General features: G+C 47.7%; 2 protein-coding genes across 2 annotated transcripts in view; one reads left to right on the top strand and one right to left on the bottom strand.

Annotated features, from left to right (window-relative positions):
• The window catches only part of GALNT15 (polypeptide N-acetylgalactosaminyltransferase 15), a 42318-nt gene extending 19852 nt beyond the window's left edge, over window positions 1–22466 (bottom strand). The window contains exons 1-3 of the mRNA XM_056800268.1: window positions 21285–22466; window positions 7843–8009; window positions 2405–2609 (exon numbers count right to left, since the gene is read on the bottom strand). Of these exons, the coding sequence (XP_056656246.1) occupies window positions 2405–2609; window positions 7843–8009; window positions 21285–21856 (944 nt within the window). The 5' untranslated portion in view covers window positions 21857–22466. The remainder of the gene's footprint in view (window positions 1–2404; window positions 2610–7842; window positions 8010–21284) is intronic.
• The window catches only part of DPH3 (diphthamide biosynthesis 3), a 153362-nt gene that overhangs the window by 45205 nt on the left and 85619 nt on the right, over window positions 1–22538 (top strand). The gene's annotated exons all lie outside the window — the stretch shown is intronic.

Genomic DNA, 22538 nt, shown 5'->3' with positions numbered 1-22538 from the left:
GGGAAGTACTGTGGTAAAATACAGGCTTAGAAATGATGACCTCAAGAGTCCCCTCCAGCTGTCACATTCTGTGATTCTGAGTCACCAGGGAAAACTAAAGCTAACTTTGAAATGTTATCCTCTTCTAGGCACTGGTTCTATGTTAGGTTGTTTCTTGGGGGAGTGTCTGCCAAAGCCTGAAAATGAGCCCTGGGCTAGAGACCAAAGGAGGCTTCAGACAGAGTGTGTTTGAATGATGCAGAGCGTGATGAAGTAAAAAATAATCACTGGGGAAGGAAGAATGAAACCAAAAGTAGAGAGGAGGGAGCCTCTGTTAGGGGAAGGAGAAGGGTAGAAACGGAGGAGAACTAGGAGGGAGAACTAGGATTGGGAACAGAACAAATTTGAATTTTGTAGCCTTGTAGAGTATGAAATGTTTAGTCCATCCCCTTTATCTATACAGATACAGAGTGGAAGAACTGGGCCTAGAATCTGAGAATATTCTGCCATTTAGAAGGACCCTTTATTTTCTGTTGAACCTCAAACACCCCCTTCCCACCTTGAAATCTTTGTTCAGGCTGTATCTTCTAAATTCAGAATGCAGACAGGATGTTCAATTTGGAAGGAGGAAGATTTGAGTTCAGATTATGCCTCAGGCACTTTGCTTGTTCTGTGATATTGGTCAAGTTCCTAGAACCTCTCAGCCTCAGTTTTCTCATCTATAAAATAGGGGTAATAACAGCACCTGCCTAGTAGGGTTGTTGTGAGGATCAAACAAGATCGTGCATGTAAAGCACTCTGCAAACCTTAAAACAGTCTCTAAATGTGTTCCACTCAAATATCACCCCCTCCCATCCAGCCTTCCCTGATTTCCCTCTATCAGTAGCATCTTTCCACCCTCCCCTGCCTTTCTATAGTGAGTTTGACACCATTGGTCTGGATCTAAGATGGAGAAAATGTTCATAATGAACATTAAACTTTAAAGTGTGTCTTCTACATTTTTTCTAAATAGCTGGTTGTTAAGCATATACCAGCACCCCCCTGGAGAGCATCAAGATGAGAAAAGGAGGTAGCTTAGCCCTGAATTCAGAGGGAGCCAGAAGGGTGCTTTGGTACCCAAAGAAGAGAAAACTAGCCAGAAAGTGGCAGCCAGCTTTTTGGATGATTCGTGTATTTTTCTCTGACCTCTGAGATCCTTCCCAGATCTAAATCTCTGCTTCTAGGACCCCGAAGGTCTATGAGGATTCCTCACACTATGGTCCATCTTTAGGGAGCTGGATAGATGAAGGGCCTTTTGTTCTCCTCGCCTGTCACTGCAGCTTGGAGAGGAGAATGGGTTTTAATGAGGTGCCTTCAGGTCACATTCTATTTCCCTTTTATATTCCTGAAATTCTCTGGAAAACAGCTCTTCTCTTGGTTCCTTATGGATGATCAGAGGTGTTTTCCCCAAAATTGAAGCTCTCCACTTTATGACTTTTTAAAAAAAACCCTTCCCTTCCCTCTTAGAATCAATGCCAGGTATTAATTCCAAGGCAGAAGAGGGGTAAAGATGAGGCAATGGGGATGAAGTGACTAGTCCAGGGTCCCACAGGTGGGAAGTGCCTGAGGTCAGATTTGAACCCAAGCCTTGCCTGTCTCTGGTCCCCACTCTCCATCCCCCCAGCCACCATGCTGTCCCCACTTTGTACCAATTTGACAGAAGAATCACTTTCCCCTGACCTGGGGGATGAGATACCGGGATGGCAGGGTCCTCGCTTAGGATGAGCTGACTGGCAGGCATGGGAACCCCATCTGAGGAATCCAAGCTCCCATTCCAGGAAGACCTGAAGGTTTGCCCCAGCATCCCTCACAACGGCCCAGAATGCAAGTTTATTCATCCCCATTTTCCAGGTAAGGAAAGTTGAGTGTTCTAGGTCTCAGCACCTCCTCTGCCAGCCCCGCTGCTTGATGAAGCTGACCCTGGTGCCCAGAGAAATGCTCGCTCCAAAGACACACTCACACCTCCAACTGTTTTCCTTCACGGATTCCAAGGACTCAGAAGCTCCAGGGATCATCATTCATTTTTATAGCTACCCTGGACTCCCTCAGTATCTGCTTCTTTAAAGAGGCAGCCGGGTGGTGCCCTGGGTAGAGCTCTAAAGTGGGTGTTAGGAGGACTTGAGTTCAAATCCAGCTGCCAACACTGTGTGACCCTGGATAGATCACTTCACTTCTGTCTGCCTCATTTTCCCCATCTATAAAATGGGAATAAGCATAACACCTCCCTCTCACCATTGTTGTGAGAATCTCATGCGCTGTTGCTGTTACTATTAGTTTAGATCCGAGGTCTCCGTCCCCAAGAAATGGCTCTCTAATGGCAGAATTCCCAGACAGGAGGTCACTCTGCCTGCTCCATGGTGAGTGGCCCCAGGCCAGCCCCCGTTACCTGTCCCCGGCGATTCTGCTGAGGAGGGGCTCGAGCCAGCCCTTGTGGCACTCGCAGTGGGAGTCCATGAAGACGAGCACGTCCCCAGCGGCCCTGGCGGCCCCCAGCATTCGGCCCCTGATGGCGCCCAGCCGCTTGTTACTCCGGAGCAATCTCACCCCCTCCAGCTGGGCCACGTGGTCACTGAGCGCGGACTTGAGGTGGCCTGGAAAGAGCGGAGTCAGCGCTGGTCAGGACCGAAGGAGGAACCATCCGCTCCGGGTGGGAATGGAGGCTCTCCGGTCCCGAGGGGGCGCCTTACTACACTCCTGCCCGCCTTGGGCCCCTCCCTGCAAACTGCCCTGGGCGAGGGGCTTCGAGCCAGGCCTCGGGGCAGATTTTCATGCTCCAGGAGGTTTGGCTTCCACTGTTAAGCCCAGGGCCGATTCCTGTAAGCGGAGGGGAATTGGACCAGCACGGGACTGACTCAGCGCTATACCATAGAATATAAGACGGCAGATGCGTATTAAGTACTGTTTTCTGGTCCTGGCGGTGAACAAAAAGGAAACATTCCCCAACCCTCAGGACCTTGTGTGCTTGGGAAAGAGGTGGGGGAGAGAGGACAGAGACAGAGGCAGAGAGAGGGGGGAAGAGAGGGAACGGGAAAGGGAAGGGAAAAGAGAGGGAGGGAAAAGAGGAAGGAGAGAGACAGAAAGACAGAGGCAGAGAGAGGGAAAGGGAAAGAGAAGGAAGAAGAGAGGGAGGGGAAAGAAGGAGACAGACACAAAGGCAGAGAGAGGGGGGAAGAGAGGGAACGGGAAAGGGAAGGGAAAAGAGTGGGAGGGAAAAGGGGAAGGAGAGAGACAGACAGAGACTGAGGCAGAGAGAGGAGGGAAGAGAAGGAATGGGAAAGGGGAAGAGAAGGAAGAAGAGAGGGAGGGGAAAGAGGAAGGAGAGAGACAGACAGACAGGCAGAGAGAGGGAAAGGGAAAGAGAAGGAAGAAGAGAGGGGGAAAGAGGAAGGAGACAGAAACAAAGGCAGAGAGGGAAAGGGAAAGAAGAAGAGAGGGAGGGGAAAGGTGAAGAGACAGAAACAAAGGTAGAGGGGGAAAGGGAAAGAGAAGGAAGAAGAGGGGGAAAGAGAAAGGAGACAGAAATAAAGGCAGAGAGGGAAAGGGAAAGAAGAAGAGAGGGAGGGGAAAGGTGAAGGAGACAGAAACAAAGGTAGAGAGGGAAAGGGAACGAGAAGGAAGAAGAGGGGGAAAGAGGAAGGAGGCAGAGAGAGGGAAAGGGAAAGAGAAGGAAGAAGAGAAGGGGGAAGAGGAAGGAGACAGAAACAAAGGCAGAGAGGGAAAGGGAAAGAAGAAGAGAGGGAGGGGAAAGGTGAAGGAGACAGAAACAAAGGTAGAGAGGGAAAGGGAACGAGAAGGAAGAAGAGGGGGAAAGAGGAAGGAGGCAGAGAGAGGGAAAGGGAAAGAGAAGGAAGAAGAGAAGGGGGAAGAGGAAGGAGACAGAAACAAAGGCAGAGAGGGAAAGGGAAAGAAGAAGAGAGGGAGGGGAAAGAGAAAGGAGACAGAGACAAAGGGGGGGGGGGAAGAGAGGGAACGGTAAAAGGAAGGGAAAAGAGAGGGAGGGGAAAGAGGAAGGAGACAGAGGCAGAGGCAGAGAGAGGGAAAGGGAAGGAGAAGAAAGAAGAGAGGGAGGGCCAAGAGGAAGGAGACAGAGAGAGACAGGGAGGGAGGATTTGAATGGGCCCTTTGGAACAGCACTCCCATTGCTAGCAAAAGGAGGGAGAACTAAAGAGTAACTGATGCATCCCCAAATAAAGGACAGGGCGAAGAGTCACTAGCACCATCTGTGTCAAAAGGCAGCCCTCGGTCAAGGGACCAAAGAGATCTGAAACGAAGGACACTGTCGGGTGTGGGGCCCGGGCAGAGCCAGACAAAGGAAAGGGAGGACCGCCCCGAGCTTCTCTCTACCCAGCAGCAGAGGTCAGGGCTTGTTAATCAGACAAATGAGACCAGTTGCCTCTGCCCCGCTCGTTCCGATGGTTCTCCCGCCATCGCGCAGCATAAGGAAGGAAGGCGATGGTCCAGCGTGCTGAAGAAGGCTGCGGGAGGGCTGACAACTGTCCGAGCCCTGTCCTGTTGCCCTCTGATCCCAGTGGTTCCTGCCCGAGTTCCTCCCTTCTTCCCAAGTTCATGCTTAAGGAATCTTCTCGGGGGAGGCGGGGGCGGGGGCGGGAGAGGGGTCTGCACGGAGCAGCCTATTTGCATAATGTAATCCGCCACAGAGATGAGTGGTTCCAGGTGTGCCCTCAAGTGAGGACCTCTCCTGGAGCCTGTGATTTCAAGGGCCACTTGGCGTTTGGATCAGCCAATGGCTAGCTGGAGCCCTGCCTGGGAGTCATTAGCCAGAGCTTTCCAAAACCCAGTTGGATTGCTTTAATAATCCTATTCTGGGAGGAGGCTCGGGAAATTTCCAGAACTCTTAGGCCACGAGGCAGAGAGAATGGGGCCCCCCTATTGTCCACCCCAGTCCTTATTCCACCGCTTGGAAGAGCACAGATTACTCCCTGTAGTTTGGGCACAGGGCAAATGCCATCTGGAGGGAATGAATAAATGAATGAGAGTATTTATTAAACTCCCACTCTGGAATGATCTTGATGCCAAGCCTGGTGAGTTACTCAGTAAGCCCCCAGGTCCATGTAGAACATCAGCACTGGCTCTGAGAACTCTCTCTAGGGGTCCCTTTGGGAGTCAGGGGTGGGGAATGCTAGACTCTGTGCTACAAAGCAGAGGTTTGGGTCCCCTTTTAGTCCCCTGATTATTCTAGTATCATCATCCCTTCCAGTTAAAAGGGTCTACTAAAGTCATTTGGCCCAACTCCCCCATTTTACAGGTGAGAAAACAGCCCCAGAGGGGTCCCAAATTCACACAAGTATTAGCTGGTGTTCAGATCCAGTGCTCTGTCCATTGAACTCCCCAGACTCTTATACCCTGCAGTAATACAGGTTTTAATACATTTTCCCATTGACTGACCTCCTCCTTTGACTTTTCTAAAATTGGGTGTCTTTCCCAAGCCCTGCCCTCATTAGCTACCAGGAGTTCTGTTCCTGTAGGGAAACAAGCTTATTATCAGAGCATGGAAAGGAGGAGCCAATAATGAACCACCCAAGGAGCTAAATACTCAAGCCTAGGAATTTTGTGACAGCTATTTCAGAGCTAATGGATTTCCCTCCCAGCAGTGTACTGGTAACTGTTTAACAATCAGCTCCCCAAAGAGGCACATCACATGTTTAAGTTAAAGCTACATTCTTAACATTTTTCTATGACTTTAAGTGTAGACCAGCGACAAAACAGTAACTCAAACCCTGATGTGTAGCTTTTGCTGATTTCCAAAATATAAATGCTCATACTAAGAATTTAACAACCAGCTCCCCCAAGCCTGTGTCCTGAGCTGGCTCTGGCATACACCTAGTTCCTCCTCACTAAAGGCTTTCAAGTAAAATCTGGTTGACCACTTGGGGGATATGGTGTGGAGATTTTTATTCAGGGATGGCTTGGACCAGATGGTCTCTAAAGTCCCCTGATACATCTTCTGTGAGATGCTGTGGGCATTGGACCAAACTGAAAACAAACCCTCACCATGCCATTCTGAACCAGCCTTGGGGAACTCACTACTTATCCAAGGCATCCTATCCCATTTGGGAGCTAATTTCTAGGGGGTTCCCTCATCTGTTCAACTTAAACCTGCCATACCGTAAATTCTACTGGAAAGTCATTTCACCCCTGTTGGCCTCAGTTTCCTCATCTGTAAAGATGGGGCTGATAATAGGGTACCTACCTTCCAGGGTTGTTAAGATGATGTTTGTACATCATCTGGCATAGAGTAGATGCTAAATAAATGTCATATTTATCCATATCAATATTATTATTATTAGTTCTCTTCTCTGAGGACAAATACAGTTTTCTATAAGACAATCTTTCAGATGTTGGAAAGCAATCATCGTGCCCTCCACTGAGGCAAGCACTGTCCATCCTGTCAGCCTTGGCTAAGGAGCCTTTTGGGGTGCGGTGCTGGGGGGGGTCACGGAAGAGAGTTTGGGGCTGTGGAATGATTAAAATTGTCAGATGACTGATCTCTGGATAAGTGAGGCTAATTCTGTATTCTGTATTTGCATGCATTTTAACTTCTCTTATTTCTGATCTACTCAAAAACCCTGTGAGGTGTACCAGAAATAGCAATAATAATATAAGCAGCATTTCTGTAACTGTGAGGGCAGCTGGATTGCATAGTGAGCCCAGAGCCAGAAAGCCTCCCCTTCCTGAGTTGAATGCTGATCTCAGATACTTGCTGGCTGTGTGACCCTAGGCGAGTCATTTAACCCTGTGTGCCTTAGTTTCCTCATTTGTTCAATGAATTAGAAAAGGAAATGGCAAACTATTCCAGGTTCTATGCCATGAAAACTCCTAAAGGGGATCCCAACGAATCAGACATGACTGAAGCAACTGAACAATAACAAATAGAGCCTTGAAAGTCTGCAAAGTGCTCAACAAATATGACTTGCTCCTTCCATCCTCACAGCAACCTGAAGAGTAGGAAAGCTCATAGGATTGTTGACTTGGAGATGAAGGCTTCATGATTTTTTTTTACAACGAATAAGCTGACTAAAGCAGGGGGTGTAATAGAGAGAGAATGTGGTCCGTATTCCCAAAGCCCCAGGTACAAGATCCATCTCTGCCATGTATGGCTGTGTAGCTCTGTTGTTGTTATTTAGTTGTTTCTATTGTATCTAACTCTTTGTGACACCATCTGGGGTTTTCTTAGTGTAGACACTGGAGTGGTTTGTCATTTTCTTCTCCAGCTCATTTTACAGATGAGGAAACCGAGGCAAGCAGGGTTAAGTGATTTCCCAAGGTCACACAAAGTGGTTTAATTTGCTAAAGCCCAAGCCTCTCTGTAAGACCATAAGGAGACAATGTCTCCACATAAGGCCAAAGAGGAGGGGCTGGTCTGCATTAGCAGACAGAATTTTCCTCACTGTGGACATACCCTACACCAATAAAATCACTTTTGGGGGAGGTCCCCCCAGAAAAAAACTGAACCCCAAAGGAGTCATGTGACTTGTTCACAGTTACTCAAGAAATAAGCCAGGTCCTCTTACTACAAATCTATCCCTCCCTTCTACTGTAGTTCTTACCCTCAGAATGCCAATTTAATAGAGAGGGGAAATTGAGGCACAATGCAGTTATGTACCTGGCCCAAGCTCCCAAAGAGAGTGAGCAACAGAACTTGAACCCATGTCTCCTGAGTCTTGGCAGGGCAGCCTTTCCACAAAGTTATATTGCCCACACTTGCTAATGACTAACATGCTGACCCTCTTGCCCCATACCCTCTCCAAGGCTCAGTGCCTCAGTCTTTGAGAACAAAATTGGCAGAAGGGAGAAAACCTCTACCTTGTTGGCTGAGGTCATCAACGAGGATAATCTCCTTGAGAAAAGGTCTGGGAGCTGTGTCCAAGATGCTGTGCACTGTTCTGAGGAGGGTCGACCAGGCCTCGTCATGGAAGCAGATAATGACACTGGCTGTGGGCAGATGGTCACCATAGTCCTCCTGCAGACACCTGGGGGTCAGAGGACAACAGGGGTATCAAGAGCAGAACCAAGAGGGAAAGGCTGGCCAATGATCCTTCAGGGAGAACAAACTCTATTGGAGTTGCCTTCTTTCTTGTGGAGAAGGGGTTCTTAACCTGAGATCCATGAACTTAAAAAAAAATGTGCATGGGCAGGTGGGTGGCTGGGGGCAGTGGATGGAGAACCAGGCCTAGAAACAGGAGGTTCTGGGTTCAAATATGACCTCAGACACTTCCTAGCTCAGTGACCCTGGGCAAGTCACTTAACCCCCTTTGCCCAGGCCTTACTGCTCTTCTACCTTGGAAACAATACACAGTATTAATTCTAAGATGGTAGGTTAAGGTTTTAATAATAATGATGATAATTTGTGAACAACTCTGTCTCCGTGGATCTAATGAATGATTGGGATGAGTATCAAAAGGAAGACCGAAGTCTGATCCATCTGTCTCTGAGTTCCTTCCTTCCTTCCTTCCCTCCCTTTCCTAGCGTGAGGGTTCAGAACTTTAATAGAGAATTCTATGATTTTGATTATTAATAATATTGAACAAACACCTCCAAAGCAGATTTCAAACTGGTTCTGAGGTTTCTTCTCTGACCTTGTAGCTCTTCTGGGAAGGAGGAAGGGAGTTTGGGGAAAACAGCCACACCCTGAATTCCAAAGGTGGGAGCAAGAGGAGAGCACCAATTCCTTACACTTACCAGCTTAAACTTCCAAACCCTGCCCACAGCACCACCAAGTGGTTACTTCTGAATAGCACTTTGTGAGTATCAAATATCAGCTAGTATGACTGCACTTGGCTTTTCATTGGATTTTTCATAGGTGGGAACATTCATTTGGCAAAGAGATGCTCATGTTCTTTTTTCTTTAAACCCTCATCTTTCATCTTAGAATCAATACTGTATATTGTTTCAAGACAGAAGAGCAAGAGGGGACTAGACTATGGGGGTTATGTGATGTGTCCAGGGTGAAACAGCTAGAAAGTGCCTGAATCCAGATTTGAACTCAGGACCTCCCATCTCTAGGCCTGAATTTCTATCTGCTGAGCCACCAGGCTACCCTACTTCTGTTCTTCTTGTCCAGTGAAAGGGAAAGCAGTGAGGCTGAGATCATGGAATTCTATTTCAGAGCAAGATCAACATTAAGCTTCTAATTATGTTTGCATGTAAGCATCAGAAGCAAGATTTGAACCTGGGTCCTCTGACTCCAAAGTCAGCCACCCTACATAGTGGTGAGGACATCAGTGGGGCTGGGGCATAGCAGGCTGCATCATAGGTCTCTTACTGCTTTGAAAACTATTGGCAAGCCTTCTCCAAGAGGGGGGCTTGTCCAGCAAGTGCATGGTGCGGGTTGGGGGGGCTGGCTAGAACCATACAGCTTCATTTTCGAGGGTGGCAAGGCTGGCCCCTTTCCACCAGCCTCCAGAGCCATTAGCAGGAGGGAGGGAGTGGAAAGCCTCAGAACTCTGCGTATTGGGGAGAAGCATCTGTACTCTGGGCGAACCTGGTTTGTGGTTTGTGTGCGATGATGAAGCTGCTTGACATGATTCTGGCCCGGGGAGCTAAATATTACAAACAGAAGTCTGGCAAGGAGTCGTGTCTCGTGGCCCATTAGAGCCTTTTAAGAGAAGCCAGAGGTTTATTATTTTGTGTCTGGCAAGCAGTGGGAATGGGAGGCAAGCCCAGCTGGGAACGTACTGCACCCAGCTCCTCACTGCAGTTCCAGGTGGGGCTGGAAAGAAGGTGCCCCCAAACCCAGGTGTTGATGGGCTTGAATTATTTCTGTTGTGGGTGGGTGCGTGTGAGGGGGAAGGATGTGTCTTCCAAGTATGGGCTTTTCCAACTTAGTAGGAACACATAAGATGATGCTGATATGAGAAAGGGGGAAGAGGAAATCTCTGAGAATCATGGCAAAACCAGGCTGGGGCTCCCTTAAACACGAGTCACGGCACATTTGGAAGTGACCTGAACATTTCCAATGAGCAATCAAATTGGAATGCTGTTGTGTGTCAAATAAGAAGGATGGGGGCAAAAGGGATGGAGAAGGCAACAGAGAAAAGCTTCTTCCGGGAAGGGACTGCTTTATTTTTGTCTTTAGGTCTCCAGAGCTTTTCACATAGTAGGTGCTTTATAAATTCCTGTTGACTCAGATTGACTTTGGTTTGCTAGAAATGGCTAGTTTTGAAGTCACAAGACTAGGTTTAAAAATCTCTCCTCTGCCATCTACCACTTGTATGACCTTGGGCAAGTCACTTAACCCAAATTACCTGACCCTTATTGCTCCTCTGCCTTGGAATCTGTTTGATTCCAAGATGGAAGGTAAGAATTTTTTTAAAAAATAAAAGGAAAAGAAAGGTCATGGGAAAAGGAGGCAAACCCCAAGCAAAGCTGCGATTGGGCTTGAGATTTTTATGAGCCTTCCCCTGGGCCAGTAAATTGACTGGGAAACTGCTGGTTCTGGAAAAACAGCTTCTTTTACTCAACAACAGAGAACCTGGTGCTGTGTGAGCTGTAGCAACCGTATGGTAGGAGACAAGATGGCAGGGTTGATTCTCGGTTTGTCATGTGCCCTTCCCAGGCTGTGAGAGAGCTGACAATCAAACCCCTAGCCCAGGCACACAGTCTCTGCCTAGGACATCTCTCTATTGGACCCAAGAAGGGACTGATTGCTCCCAGCTCCGCCATTCCGGAGGGTGTGAGCGTTGTCGTGTCTATACTCACCACTGATCACTTCTAAGGGTTCTCCAGGCAATTTTATAAGGGCGCAAGTGGCAAATATGTGTTATTAAAGGGTGGTTTTTTCACTGAGAATTGCCTTCCCCAGGCTCAGGACCCACAATTCAAAGGACAATTATCTTCAAACAGGGTGCTATCCCCCTTTCTGTCACAGTCACTGCAGAAACAGAAGAGGACCACAGGAGACTGGCATCCATCTGACTGTTGTTGAGTGAATAGAGTATTAGGGTCAGAGATGGGAAGTTCTGGGTGCCCATCCTGCCTCCTGGGCAGGCTGCTTAAACCTCACTCTGCCTCTGTTTCCTTATCTGAAAAATGAGGATAATAGCAGCATCCGTCTCATAGGGCTATTGTGAGGATAGACTGGAATAATGAGCTGACATTATTATTATTATTTTGATTTTTTTCTTTTTTGAGAAGTTGCTAGGACCAAAAAAATCATCCCCAAGAGTCCAGATCACTGGGAGGGAGGCGGATAAGCCTCCCTCTTCTTAACAAGACCAGCCATCTGAAAGCAGAGTCCATTGCTAGGACCGCCATCTTTGAAGCCATTTCAACATGGCAGAACCTGCTAGGGCATGTGCCCAGGGTCCCCTCCCTACCACCATGGAGTAGAATAAAATTGAATAAACATTTGTTGTGTACCTACTATGTGCAAGAGCTATGCTAAGAGCTTCATAGATATTATCTGATGCCATCCATGGGGCTTCAGAGTAAGACTTGTGGGGCATAAATAATTATATCTATTTTTTAAAATTAATCCTGTGAGTTTGTTGGTGGAGGAAACATTCTTCAGCTCTGCTGATCAACCTTCTTTTAGAGAGTTGTTGGCGATATTGAAAGATTAAATGACTTTCCCAGGGTCACACATCCAGTATAGATCAGGGGCAAGGCGTAAATACAGATCTTCCTGAGTCTAAGTCTGACTTTCTAATCACTGATGCATCATTATCATTAATAAACATATGATAACAAACACTACTTCCAAAAGTAAAGATTATAATTATATGGATTGTTGATTAGTAACTAGTTCACTGTAAAATTTTGCTTTGTCTCACTGTTCGAGATTGTTCTGTTATTATAAATTTAATATGGTATAGATCCGAGAGGCAAGAACTGGCTTCTTGTAAATCCAGCTTCTGGGGGCAATTAGGTGGCTCAGTGGATTGAGAGTCAGGTCCAGAGATGGGAGGTCCTGGGTTCAAACACTTCCTAGCTGTGTGACCCTGGGCAAGTCACTTTCATCTCAGAAAGGTAAGGGTTTACAAAAAAATAAAGCCAGCCCCTGGCACGTAATATGTTAGAGAGTGAATTAGATCTTCTCCATGGCCTCCCTTGGCATCTATCTGTGACAGCTAAAACAACAGCAGATAGTTAGCTCTCCAGGTGGAAATGAACTCCAGAGAACCCAATGGAGAGAAGACATCCAACTGGTACAAAAATAATGTTTAGTCCCCAGAATAAATGGGAAGGTCTCCAATCCAGCCAGAGACCCACCCTCATCCCCGACATGTTCTCACCTACCCAGAGTCTGGCCTTTCCCTGGAAAAGCCCTGCTGCTGGCAGATGGGGAGCCAGCTGGATGGGGTTGCCTTCTATCACCTGCCAAGTGGATAATCCATTCACAGATAATTGAAAGTTGTCTGTACCCTGGATCTCTGGAACATTCTTCCTCTGAAGAATGCCCAGGGCTCTCCCCAGGGGGAAGTCAGCTGTCCTCTCCACACCTCTGAGAGGACCAGGAGATTTTATTATTTGTTTTTTATAAATGGGCGATTTGCCCTCAAATACACAGCAAGTAGGCATTGACTTCCATTAAGTAATGAACTCAACAAATTAATCGTCTTTATAATCCCTGCTTCTCTGCAATTTTTTTTGGCTCATTTGCAGCAACAAATGAGTGTCACAATCCTCATAGCCTCCCTCTCTATGGACTTCCAGGCTAGATCCCAACAATTTGGTAAGGCAGGTAATCTAAGAATATCCCCCCCCCTTTAATGATGAGTAAATAAATGTGACTCTCGAAGTCACACAACTAAGAGTGCAACCTGAATCTCCTGGCTGCCCTCCCATCAGGCTTCTCTCTTTCTAGACGTCCATTCAAGCCAACAGTTTAATTCAGTGGCTATTTATTGGGTTATTGGGTGCCTGGAAAGGTGTTAGTGCTGGAGAATGACAAGAATAAAGCAGTCCCTGACCTCAAGAGGCTACCATTCTGCTGGAGGAGAGAGGACCAACCAGGAAGGATCAGAAAGTCTCAACAATAATAATGTGACAACCGTGGTGAGAGCTGGCGTTTATTTTCAGCTTTAAGCTTTGCCAAATACCTCGTTTGATCCTTACACCAATCCTGGGAGTAGGTGCTATGCCTATCTTCATTTTATAGAAGAGGAAACTGAGGCAGAAGAGGCTATGTGACCTGCCTGGGTCACATAGTTAGAAGGCATCTGAGGCCAAATTTGAATTCAAGTTTTCCTGACTCCAGATATGGCACTATATCTAAATCTTTGAGCTAGAGAAGGAAACATACTCCGGGCATGGGAGCATATTGTCTGTGCAGGACAGGAGGTGAGGCATTGAATGCCAAGTTCAGGGACAATAAATAGTCCAATTTGGATTATGTTTGAGTATATGAAGAGGTTGATGTAAAATGAATCTGAAAAGATAGGTTGGGTCTGTTCATCAACATTAGGTTTATTATTTTTTTAAACCCTCACCTTCTATCTTAGAATCAGTACTGAGTATTGGTTCTAAGGCAGAAGAGTGGTAAGAGCTAGGCAATGGGGGTCAAGTGACTTGCCTAGGGTCACACAGCTGGGAAGTGTCTGAGGCCAGATTTGAACCCTTGATCTCCCATCTCTGAGCCTGGCTCTCCATCCACTGAGTCACCCAGCTCCCTCCAGACATTTGGTTCAAATGCCAAGTAGATGAGTTTGTATTTTCTCTTAGAAGCATTAGAAAAGCACTGAAGCTGGTTGGCCAGGGAGGTGGCAGGGTCAGATATGGGTTTTAGAGGTTTCAATTCAGCTGCTGTGCTGATGGATTGAAGAGAAGAGAGGCTGGGTGGGAGAAGTCTTGAGGATCTAAACTAGACCTTGTGGCTATGTAGATGGGGAGAAGGGGATGGATGCCAGGCAGCTTGGGAAGACAAAATCATCAAGATTTGGCAACTGATTGACTGTAGAGAGTGATTGAGAATAAAAGTCAAAGAACACTGAGGTTATAAAACTGGGTGACAAGAAGATTGGTAGTGTAGCTGGTGGAATTGTGGATAGAGTACTAAGACTGGAGTCTGGAGGAAGTCCCAGGTTCAAATCTGACCTCAGACACTTACTTCCTCTGTGATCTTGAGCAAGTCACTTCATCTCTGCTGACCTTGGTTTTCTCCTCTATTAAATGTTGTACCAAATTGGACAATAGTTGAAAAGTACTTAAGCACAATGCCTGGCACATAGTAGGCATTTAATCAATGTTTGTTCCCTTTTCTTCCCTTCTCCTGTCAACATACATCAGCAGATCCCAACAAGGGATTGGTTTAAATAAAGAGAATGAGTCCTTGTTTGGAGATGTGGAATTTCAGATTATCTTGGGAATTACAGGAATGTTCAACAGAGAGCTGATAATGTGGGAGTGGAATTTAGGAGTCAGACAAGGCTGGGTAGGTAGATTTCTTAAAGTCAGCAGTATAGAGGTGATCCTTGAACCCAGAGGACATGAGGAGGTCATCAAAAGAGAGTGAAGAAGGAAGAGAAGAGGGCCTGGATAAGAGCCCAGGGTTGTGCCCCTGCAAAGTGGGCAGGACATAGCTGATGATCCGGCAAAGAAGATTGAGAAGGATTAGTCAGGGGGAGAACAATAGGAGAGCAGTGTCCCAAAGACTCAGGAAGGAGAGAGTATCCAAGAAGAGGTCATAACCAATGTCTAAAACTAGAAGGAAATAAAGAAAAATGACTGGGAAAAGGTCACTGGATTTAGCTCTCAAAACATCAGTGGAACCTTAGAGGGGAGAGTTTCAGTTGAGGGAGTAGAGGGTTGGAAACCAGTTTGCCAGGGGTTCAAGAAGTGAGTGAGATTTCCAGATGCAGAAGCAATGGGGGTAGTAGATTGCTTCTCTTATGGGTTTGGCAGGGAGAAGGAAGAAAGATGGAGGACAATAGTTTTGGAGAATGGAAGGATCTTTTGAAGTTATTTTTAACCCTTTTTTTAACCCTCACCCATCTTAGAATCAATGCTAAGTATTGGTTCTAAGGCAGCAGAGTAGTAAGGGCTAGGCAATGGGGGTTAAGTGACTTGCCCAGGTCACAAAACTAGGAAGTGTCTGAGGTCAGATTGAACCCAGATCCTCCCATCTCTAGGTCTGGTTCTCAAGTCACTGAGCCACCTAACTGCCTTCTCCACCTTTTTTTTTTTAAGGATGGGGGAGGGGGTAGCTGGGTAGCTCAGTGGATGGAGAGCCAGACTCAGAGATGGGAGGTCCTAGGTTCAAATCTGGCCTCAGATACTTCCCAGCTGTGTGACCCTGGGCAAGTCACTTAACCCCCATTGCCTAGCCCTTACCACTCTTCTGCCTTGGAGCCAATACACAGTACTGACTCCAAGATGAAAGGTAAGCGTTTAAAAAAAAAAAAGGATGGGGGAGTTCTAGACATGTTTATAAGTAGTGAGGAAGGAACCAGTGAATGGAGAAAATACTTACCCACTGGACTATAAGCTTCATGAAGGAAGGCTTGGTTTTTTAGAATTAGAACTTCATATATTCAAATATTCCCAGGAGCCCTGCACCATACTGTGCCCACCATAAGGGCTAAAGAAAGGAAGGAAGAAAATGAGCCTACTGTGTGCCAGGCACTGTGCTAAACCCTTTATAGCGTGATAGGTGTATGTTAACATTAGAGTCAACAATAAGATAAAGTGACTGTTCTTTAAGTACAAACTCAGGGCAGGAGAATGTGAGGGGCTGCCAGAGGCTAAGAGTAAACTAGAAAGGAGGAGGACCTGCTTGCTGTGACCTCACTCCCCTCTCCCAGCCAGCTGGCCCTCTGGGGACCCTGAGTGAGTAAAAGTGCTGGTGTTGTTTTCCCTTTCTTGGGCTGGCTCAACTGGGAGCCAGGAGGGGTTAAGGGACTTCTTGCAGGGTCTGCCAGCACTCTGAGTTCTCGACACTCTGTCCTTCCCTTCCCTGGGGGGCCCCCACCCCCTCAGCGTCAGCTCTGGTTTTGTTTTTCCAGCTCAGACTGCACAGGACAATCAGGCTGATTCACTTGGATCTGAATGGAACTGTCCAGTCAGGACCCTCAAGCTGCCCAAGGCTTTCTCAGAGTTCTGCCTAGTTTTGCCTCTCTGGGGAAGAAGGAAGGGAGAAAACAAAAATGGATAATCCAGCCTGTAATCTGTTCTCTCTTTTTGTCCCAAGGATAGATCAAAGAGCTGAGGGTAGGGAGGCCCTGGAGGAACAAGAAAGGGCTCTGGGTTGGTTGTCCCAGCCACCACCATCTCTCACCAGCTTCCTTCCCTCTGAAACTAGAGGGACACTTTAAATCTAGGAGAGATTAAAAAAAGCATTTTCTAAATGGCCCTCATGATGGGATCTCATCAGTCAGATGCTCCCTCTAGAGAGAGGGATCAGAGACCCCATTCGTGTCTGCCTGCCCTGTGACCCTCTTGTTTGTGTCCTCCCAAAGGGTTATCATCTAGAACAGATCACAGACTGAAGCAGAATGGTCCTCAGAGACCATCCTCCAGGTCAATCCCTTTCATTTGATGGAGAGGAAAAGAGAAGCCCTGAGAATATTCAGTGATTTGCCCAGGACCACACAGAGTGACAAAGATGGGATCTGAACTCATGTCTTTTGTCTACACAGCCAGATCTTTACATAGTACTTTATTGCCTTCTGTTGGGAGACCTTCCTTATGTTCTCTGGCATTTTCAGGATAACAGCAGAGCCCACAAGCCATAAACATAAGCATCAGAGACATAAAAGGAGACCTACTCTAAAGAAATCACTGCAGTTCAGAAGAGTTGTGTGTGTGTTGGGGATGGGAGGAGGGAGGGACATCTAAGTGCTAGAAACCTGAGGAGAACCTTCTAACTGGTTTGTACTCATCCTCTAAATCCCAGCTCAAGTATCCCTTCTTCCATGAAGCCTTCCAGGCTAGCTCATAGTGACCTTTCTCTCCTATCATAGCTAACCATGCCTCTTCACTGACCTTTAATTCATCTATGATCCTTGTTATTGGCCTGTATTGTTATTTGAACCAAAGTTTTCCCTCCCTTTGCAAAATTTCCCAGACTACATTGGATGTCTCTTTCATTGTCATCACTTTCTATCCCATAATATATATTCCTGTGCATTCTCTGGGCTCCTCTCAGCTGATATAGAGTTACAAATAACAACAATAAAAACATCTCTGAATATAAAAATAGTGAACATATTTATAATAATGAAAATAATGCTTAAGGGGAGGGGCAAAACATTTTATTGGAACCTCATATAGAAGATAAGAGTTGAACCCAAGCCTTTCAGATAGGAAGGGAATAGGGGGATGAGGCCTGGAGCTGAGAATTCATTAGTCTATGGAACTCTCTTCCAGTGTAGATCGCCATCTTATTTACTATTTACAGTTTTAGAGTTACCTAGAACACTAAGAGTTTAAAACTTGCCCAGGTGGGATTCAAACTGGTTTTCCTGGCCTGCAAGCTGGCTCTCCATCCACCTTATCACCCCAGTCTCCAAGACTTTATCCATTGTACCAAGCCCTTGGAGGACTTCCATTTTTAATCCCTGTATCCACAGCACCTAGTCCAATGGCTTGCACATAGTAGGTGCTTAATAAATAGATGGTGGGCACTCCTTCATACCATTGACATTGCTATGCCCATAGTAGCTGCTCAGTAAATAGGTATTAGGCAAGGAATGGTTGAAACAGGCAGGACTGGGTAGGTATGTTACTGCAGTGATGTGGCAGGACTTCCCTGGAAAGTCTTCATGAAAGAGATGAGTCCAGGATCTTGAAGAAGAAGGAGAACGTGTGAAAGGTTATCCTGGGTGTTCCAAGCACAAGTGGGGAAGGAGATGCTCTTGGGTCTCTGCACAATGTGTTAGAAGGAGGGCTGTTCCTAGGACTGGGCTGCCCCAGGGAGCCACTGGATATTTACCCAAATATAGGGGTCTTAGGTAACCTGCACATTTGGTTCTTTTTTAAGGTGGAAAGGATAGGAAATTCTACCCAGTGGCCTGGCGTCATCTGTGCTGTGCCCTGATATTTGCACCCAGGTACTCCACCATGGAGAGCTCCATGCTGATCTTGGCTGCCATATGCTAAGAGATGGTGGAAGGGACTCTGGTTCTTAGGAAGACTGGGTTTGGTTCCTAGACCCAGCCTTAGATATGTCACTACATATCTCTTGGCCTCAATGTCTTCATCTGTGTAATGGGGAACGACTGGGAGGGGCTCCTGGCTTCACTTAGAGGGCATCAGCAGCTTTGAAGTTGGGCTTCCTGGGGGTGCTGTCCTCAGAAGCTTTGAGCCTTCTCTGGAACAAAAGCAATGGAAAATTTCTTGAAGGAGACGGCAGGGACTGTTTGTATTCTCAGAATTTGGCAGTGCCTGGCACATAGTAGGTGCTTAATAAATGCTCGTGGATTGATGGATGTCTCCTTGGTGTCTAGCATAGTATCTGAAACACAGTAGGTGCACAGTAATTGTCGGCTGATTGATTCATCATAATACCTAATTGCTCCAGAGAGAGGGGTTTTATGGCATTAATTAGATCAACATTTCCATTTAGAAATTATTTTTAACTTTTCTAATTTTTTTTGGGGGGGGGGGAAGAGGTTCTGCTCCTATCCTGCTCTTCTCCCACTTACTTGCCTGTCCAGTCGCTTTCAGCTCTGCCTGTCCTCAATCTTCTCCCAGCAAGTGACAGTTCTTTTTTTGGTCTTTCTTTATATCTTCTGGCCAGCAGAGGGCGCCATAAACCTTGGGAAATGACCAAGTGCTTCCAGCCTTCCTGGCTAAGAGAGGAGATCCCTTTCTCTGGGGGAAAGTGGCTAGTTCTTGCTGGGGGTGGGGAGTGGGGTGGGGGGGGGGGTGAGCGTGGGGGGAAAGCAGGACTCACAGGCCAAGGACCGATTCTCAGACCCCCATCCCAGTCCTTGCAGCCCAGTCAGACAGGAACCTTTCTGAAACCACTCTGGATGGGCAAGGATCACTCCAGTCCAAGAAAACTGCATTGGGCATCTCCTCCCAGCCAATAATCGATGAGTCTCTGTCTCTCTTGATCTCTGACTCTCCGTCTCTCCTCTTTCTGCCTGTCACACTTCTCTCTGTGTATCCCTCTCTGTCTTTTTCTTCTTTCTCTCCCTCCTCTCTCTCTCTTCTCTCTATTTCTCTCTCCTCTCTCTCTTCTGTCTCTCTTCCCACACCCTAATTCTCAGAGAGACAGAGAGAAAGATAGTCTGAGAGAGAGAGGGAGGGAGGGAGGGAGCATAAAATGATGTGTTGCTTTCCCCAAAATAGTGCCTGGAGCCCTCTGGAATAGTTTAACTCAGCTTCAAGGGCAAGTGTAACTCATGGGATCAGAGGATAATGGATTTACTGGTCAAAGGGAAGTAGGAAAGGAAGAGATGGGGGTGGGGGGAGTGTTTGGTATAGCATCTATGTACCAAATATTGGGCTAAACACTTTTTACAAATACCTCACTTCATCCTTACAACCTTGCAAAATAAGTGCTATTATTATCCCCATTTTACAGATGAGGAAACTGAAGGAGACAAAGTTTGTGACTTACCCAGGGTCACACAGCTAGTGTCTAAGACTGGATTTGAATGTAGGTCTTTTTGACACCAGGACATCCAGAGAGACTTTAAAGATCATCTAGGCCAACCCCTTTGTTCTACAGATGAGAAAACCTAGGCTTGAATAGGAAGTGATTTGTCTAAGGTCCCACTGAGCTGAATACAGGTCTTTTGACTCCAAAACCAGTGTCCTCATGGAACTGCTCAGTGAAGCATTGTCTTTCTCTTCTTTATCCTTCTCTTGGCTTGGGGCTAATTATAAGGATAGACAATAGATGGATGGATGGATGGATGGATGGATAGATATTTTGATACAGCTGGAAATCTCAAGTTTAACTTAGGGTCATTATCGCTGCCTGTCTTGCTTTCCTTGTGCTTCTAAAGTTGTTATCCAGCGTCAGTAGGGCAGAGCAGGGTTACCTCTCTGGGCTTGGGGCATCTTGGCCTTGGACCTCAGCCCCAGAACTTACCTCTTGGGAATGCTGTTAGGCTGCTGAGTCACTCAGGTCTGGCAAGCACTCCATCACTGAATGTCCTTGGAATAGACGGCTGCCATTTTTTTTTTTGATACTTTGGATCAATAATGAGTACTCAGAGTTATTATTCTATCTTTCTCAATGACATCTGGTATTTATCTAGCACTTTCTTTTTCATCCAGACCTGTGATTTCATCAGCTTGGGGGAACTCCCAGTATGGAAACTCTCCATCCTGATCTGACTGGCAGCTCATCTGGAACTGAGAATCTTACCAAGTTTCCCGGGTCCCTGAGCAGCTCAATGACTTAACCCTGGTCACATAGCAAAGCAGATGCCAGGAAGAGGTCTTGGACACAAGTCTTTCTTCTATCTACCTGGTCATGTTCCCTCTCACCTTTAATTCTACAAAATCCTTCTTTGTGTCCTGACTCATTTAAACCTCATGACAATCCAGTAGGGTAGATATGGCAGGGTCTCCCACCCCCATTTTACAGAGGAGGCAACTGAGGTTAAGTGATTTCTTCATGTGGCGAGTAAGTAGTAGAAGCAAGATTTGAACCCAGCTCCATCTGACTGGTGTTCTATCTTCTATGGCACACTGTCTATTAAAAACCATGCCGACTAACAACAGTAACAGCAAAATGTATTCAATGGTTAAAATCACAGGGGAAGGGGAGCAGAAATCACAGAATCCCGCCCCTCTTTTTATAGCTGAGGAAAGAGACTGGTACAAAGACCCACAATCTAGCAGTGACAGCTGGAATTAGAACCCAGGACGCTCAGGTCCTCCCTTAGACCAGAAGGAAGCTAGCCCCTCTCATCTAGCTCCTAGAGCTCTAGAGCTCAGCCGCCCAGGGTAGGCAAGGAGCTTTTGCTTCTTCCCGAGTCCCCTAATATGTCAGCCTCCAGCTCTAGGACAGTGGAAGAGGGCACCGGGTTTGACGGCAGAGGACCCGCTGGTTCCGCTCCTCACTGACTTCTGGCGAGTTATTTCCCCTCCCGGGGCTCAGTTTGCCCATCTGTAAAACGAGAGGGTTGGTCCCTTCGCAGCTCAGATTCTCGGTGTTGACGGGAAGGAGGAGGAGCAGAGGAGGGGAAGATAGCTCAGGGTTGGCTAGAGATAACAAGTGCTCCGTAGGGGAGGGATGGAAGGGGTGGAGAGAATCCTGAGGGATCCCCGCTGCCTGCCGTCTCAGAGTGGGGAGCAGAGGGAGGCAGAGAGCGGTGGGTGCCTCGCGGCGGCGGAGACTTACTTACAGGGGATTGCGGACCTCCGGCAGCTCCCTGCGCAGAGAGATCTGCTGACTTAGGGCTTCGTTGAAGCCGTAGGTGTCCAGTCCCGGCTTGGCGAGCTGCAGTTCCCCATCCTCTGTGTCAGAGTCTGTCAGGGGGACGTCTTGCAGCGGGGGCCCCCAGGGCGAGGCGGGTCTGGCCAAGGCTCCCTCCTCCAGCTTCCTGCCCTGCCGCTTGACCAGCCGGTAGCCCCCTCCCTTCCTAAGCCGGCTCTGGTTCCTCCTGTCCCTGGGGGAGGCCACTGCCACCAGGAGCTCATCCTCTTTGAGGGAGATGAAGGGGGCCAGGCCCTCCAGGGGGTAATACTCCTGACTGTCTTCCTCTGTCTCGAGCACCCAGTCCTGGGGCTTGCCAAAGTCCACCTGATACCCCAGTTGGGGGCTGGGCTTCTCAGCCTGGGCAGAGGGGTCGCTGGAGAGGTCCTGAGGCAGCGGGTGCAGCATGGTCCCCATCACCAGTAAGCATCCCAGCATCACCACCACCACCAGGAACTGCAGCCTGCGCGGCCCGGCCCTGTACCGCTTCTTTAGGAGCATGTTGGAGAAGGTCCCCCGGGACAGCAGCTCATGGTCGTCCTCCCTCAAAGCTCTGGGGCTGACCCCAGGCCGGGGGGCTTCCTCCCGGGACGTGTGTGCCTGTGCCTGTCACTTAACTGGCTCTGAGCTGCCCTCCGACATCTGCCAACAGATCGTTGTACCTGCTGGCCACAGATGCCTTGGCTCCTCTGCGAACTAGCTCAGAAAGGCTGCCGGGGGTGACCTAAGCACAGAACCCCCCTGCATCCCCGCCGCCGCCCCCACCTTTGCCCCTTTTCTTTCCCTTGCAGAGATCTGTCCCAACGACTAGTCCATCTTGCTCAGTGGTGTCTTCCACTGAGTTTTCCTCAACTGGCCAAGCGGCTACTAGCTGCCTGGGCAGGGCTGCTGGGTCCGAGTCCCCCCAGCTCTGACTTCCCTGTTCTGATGCTTCAAGGCAGGTCGGATCAACAGATGTAAAGGAGTCAGCCCCGGACTTTCTTTCCCACACAACTCCAGCACTCAGGCGTGAGGCTCTTGCCAGACATAATACAGAGCAAAGTGGGTGTCTTTCTCTCGGTCCTAATGCCCTCACTGTTCCTTGGTCTAGCCCAACTGGCGGAGAAAATGAAAGCAGGGGCTCTGCCAAGACCAGATCAAAACAGGAACAACTCAGGAATCCTCCTTCCCTCCCTCCCTCCCT

The sequence above is a fragment of the Monodelphis domestica genome, chromosome 5 (genome assembly GCF_027887165.1).
Source record: "Monodelphis domestica isolate mMonDom1 chromosome 5, mMonDom1.pri, whole genome shotgun sequence".
NCBI lineage: Eukaryota > Metazoa > Chordata > Mammalia > Didelphimorphia > Didelphidae > Monodelphis > Monodelphis domestica.
The sequence above is the reverse complement of the archived record's forward strand: the minus strand, read 5'-3'. Positions and strand labels throughout refer to the sequence as shown.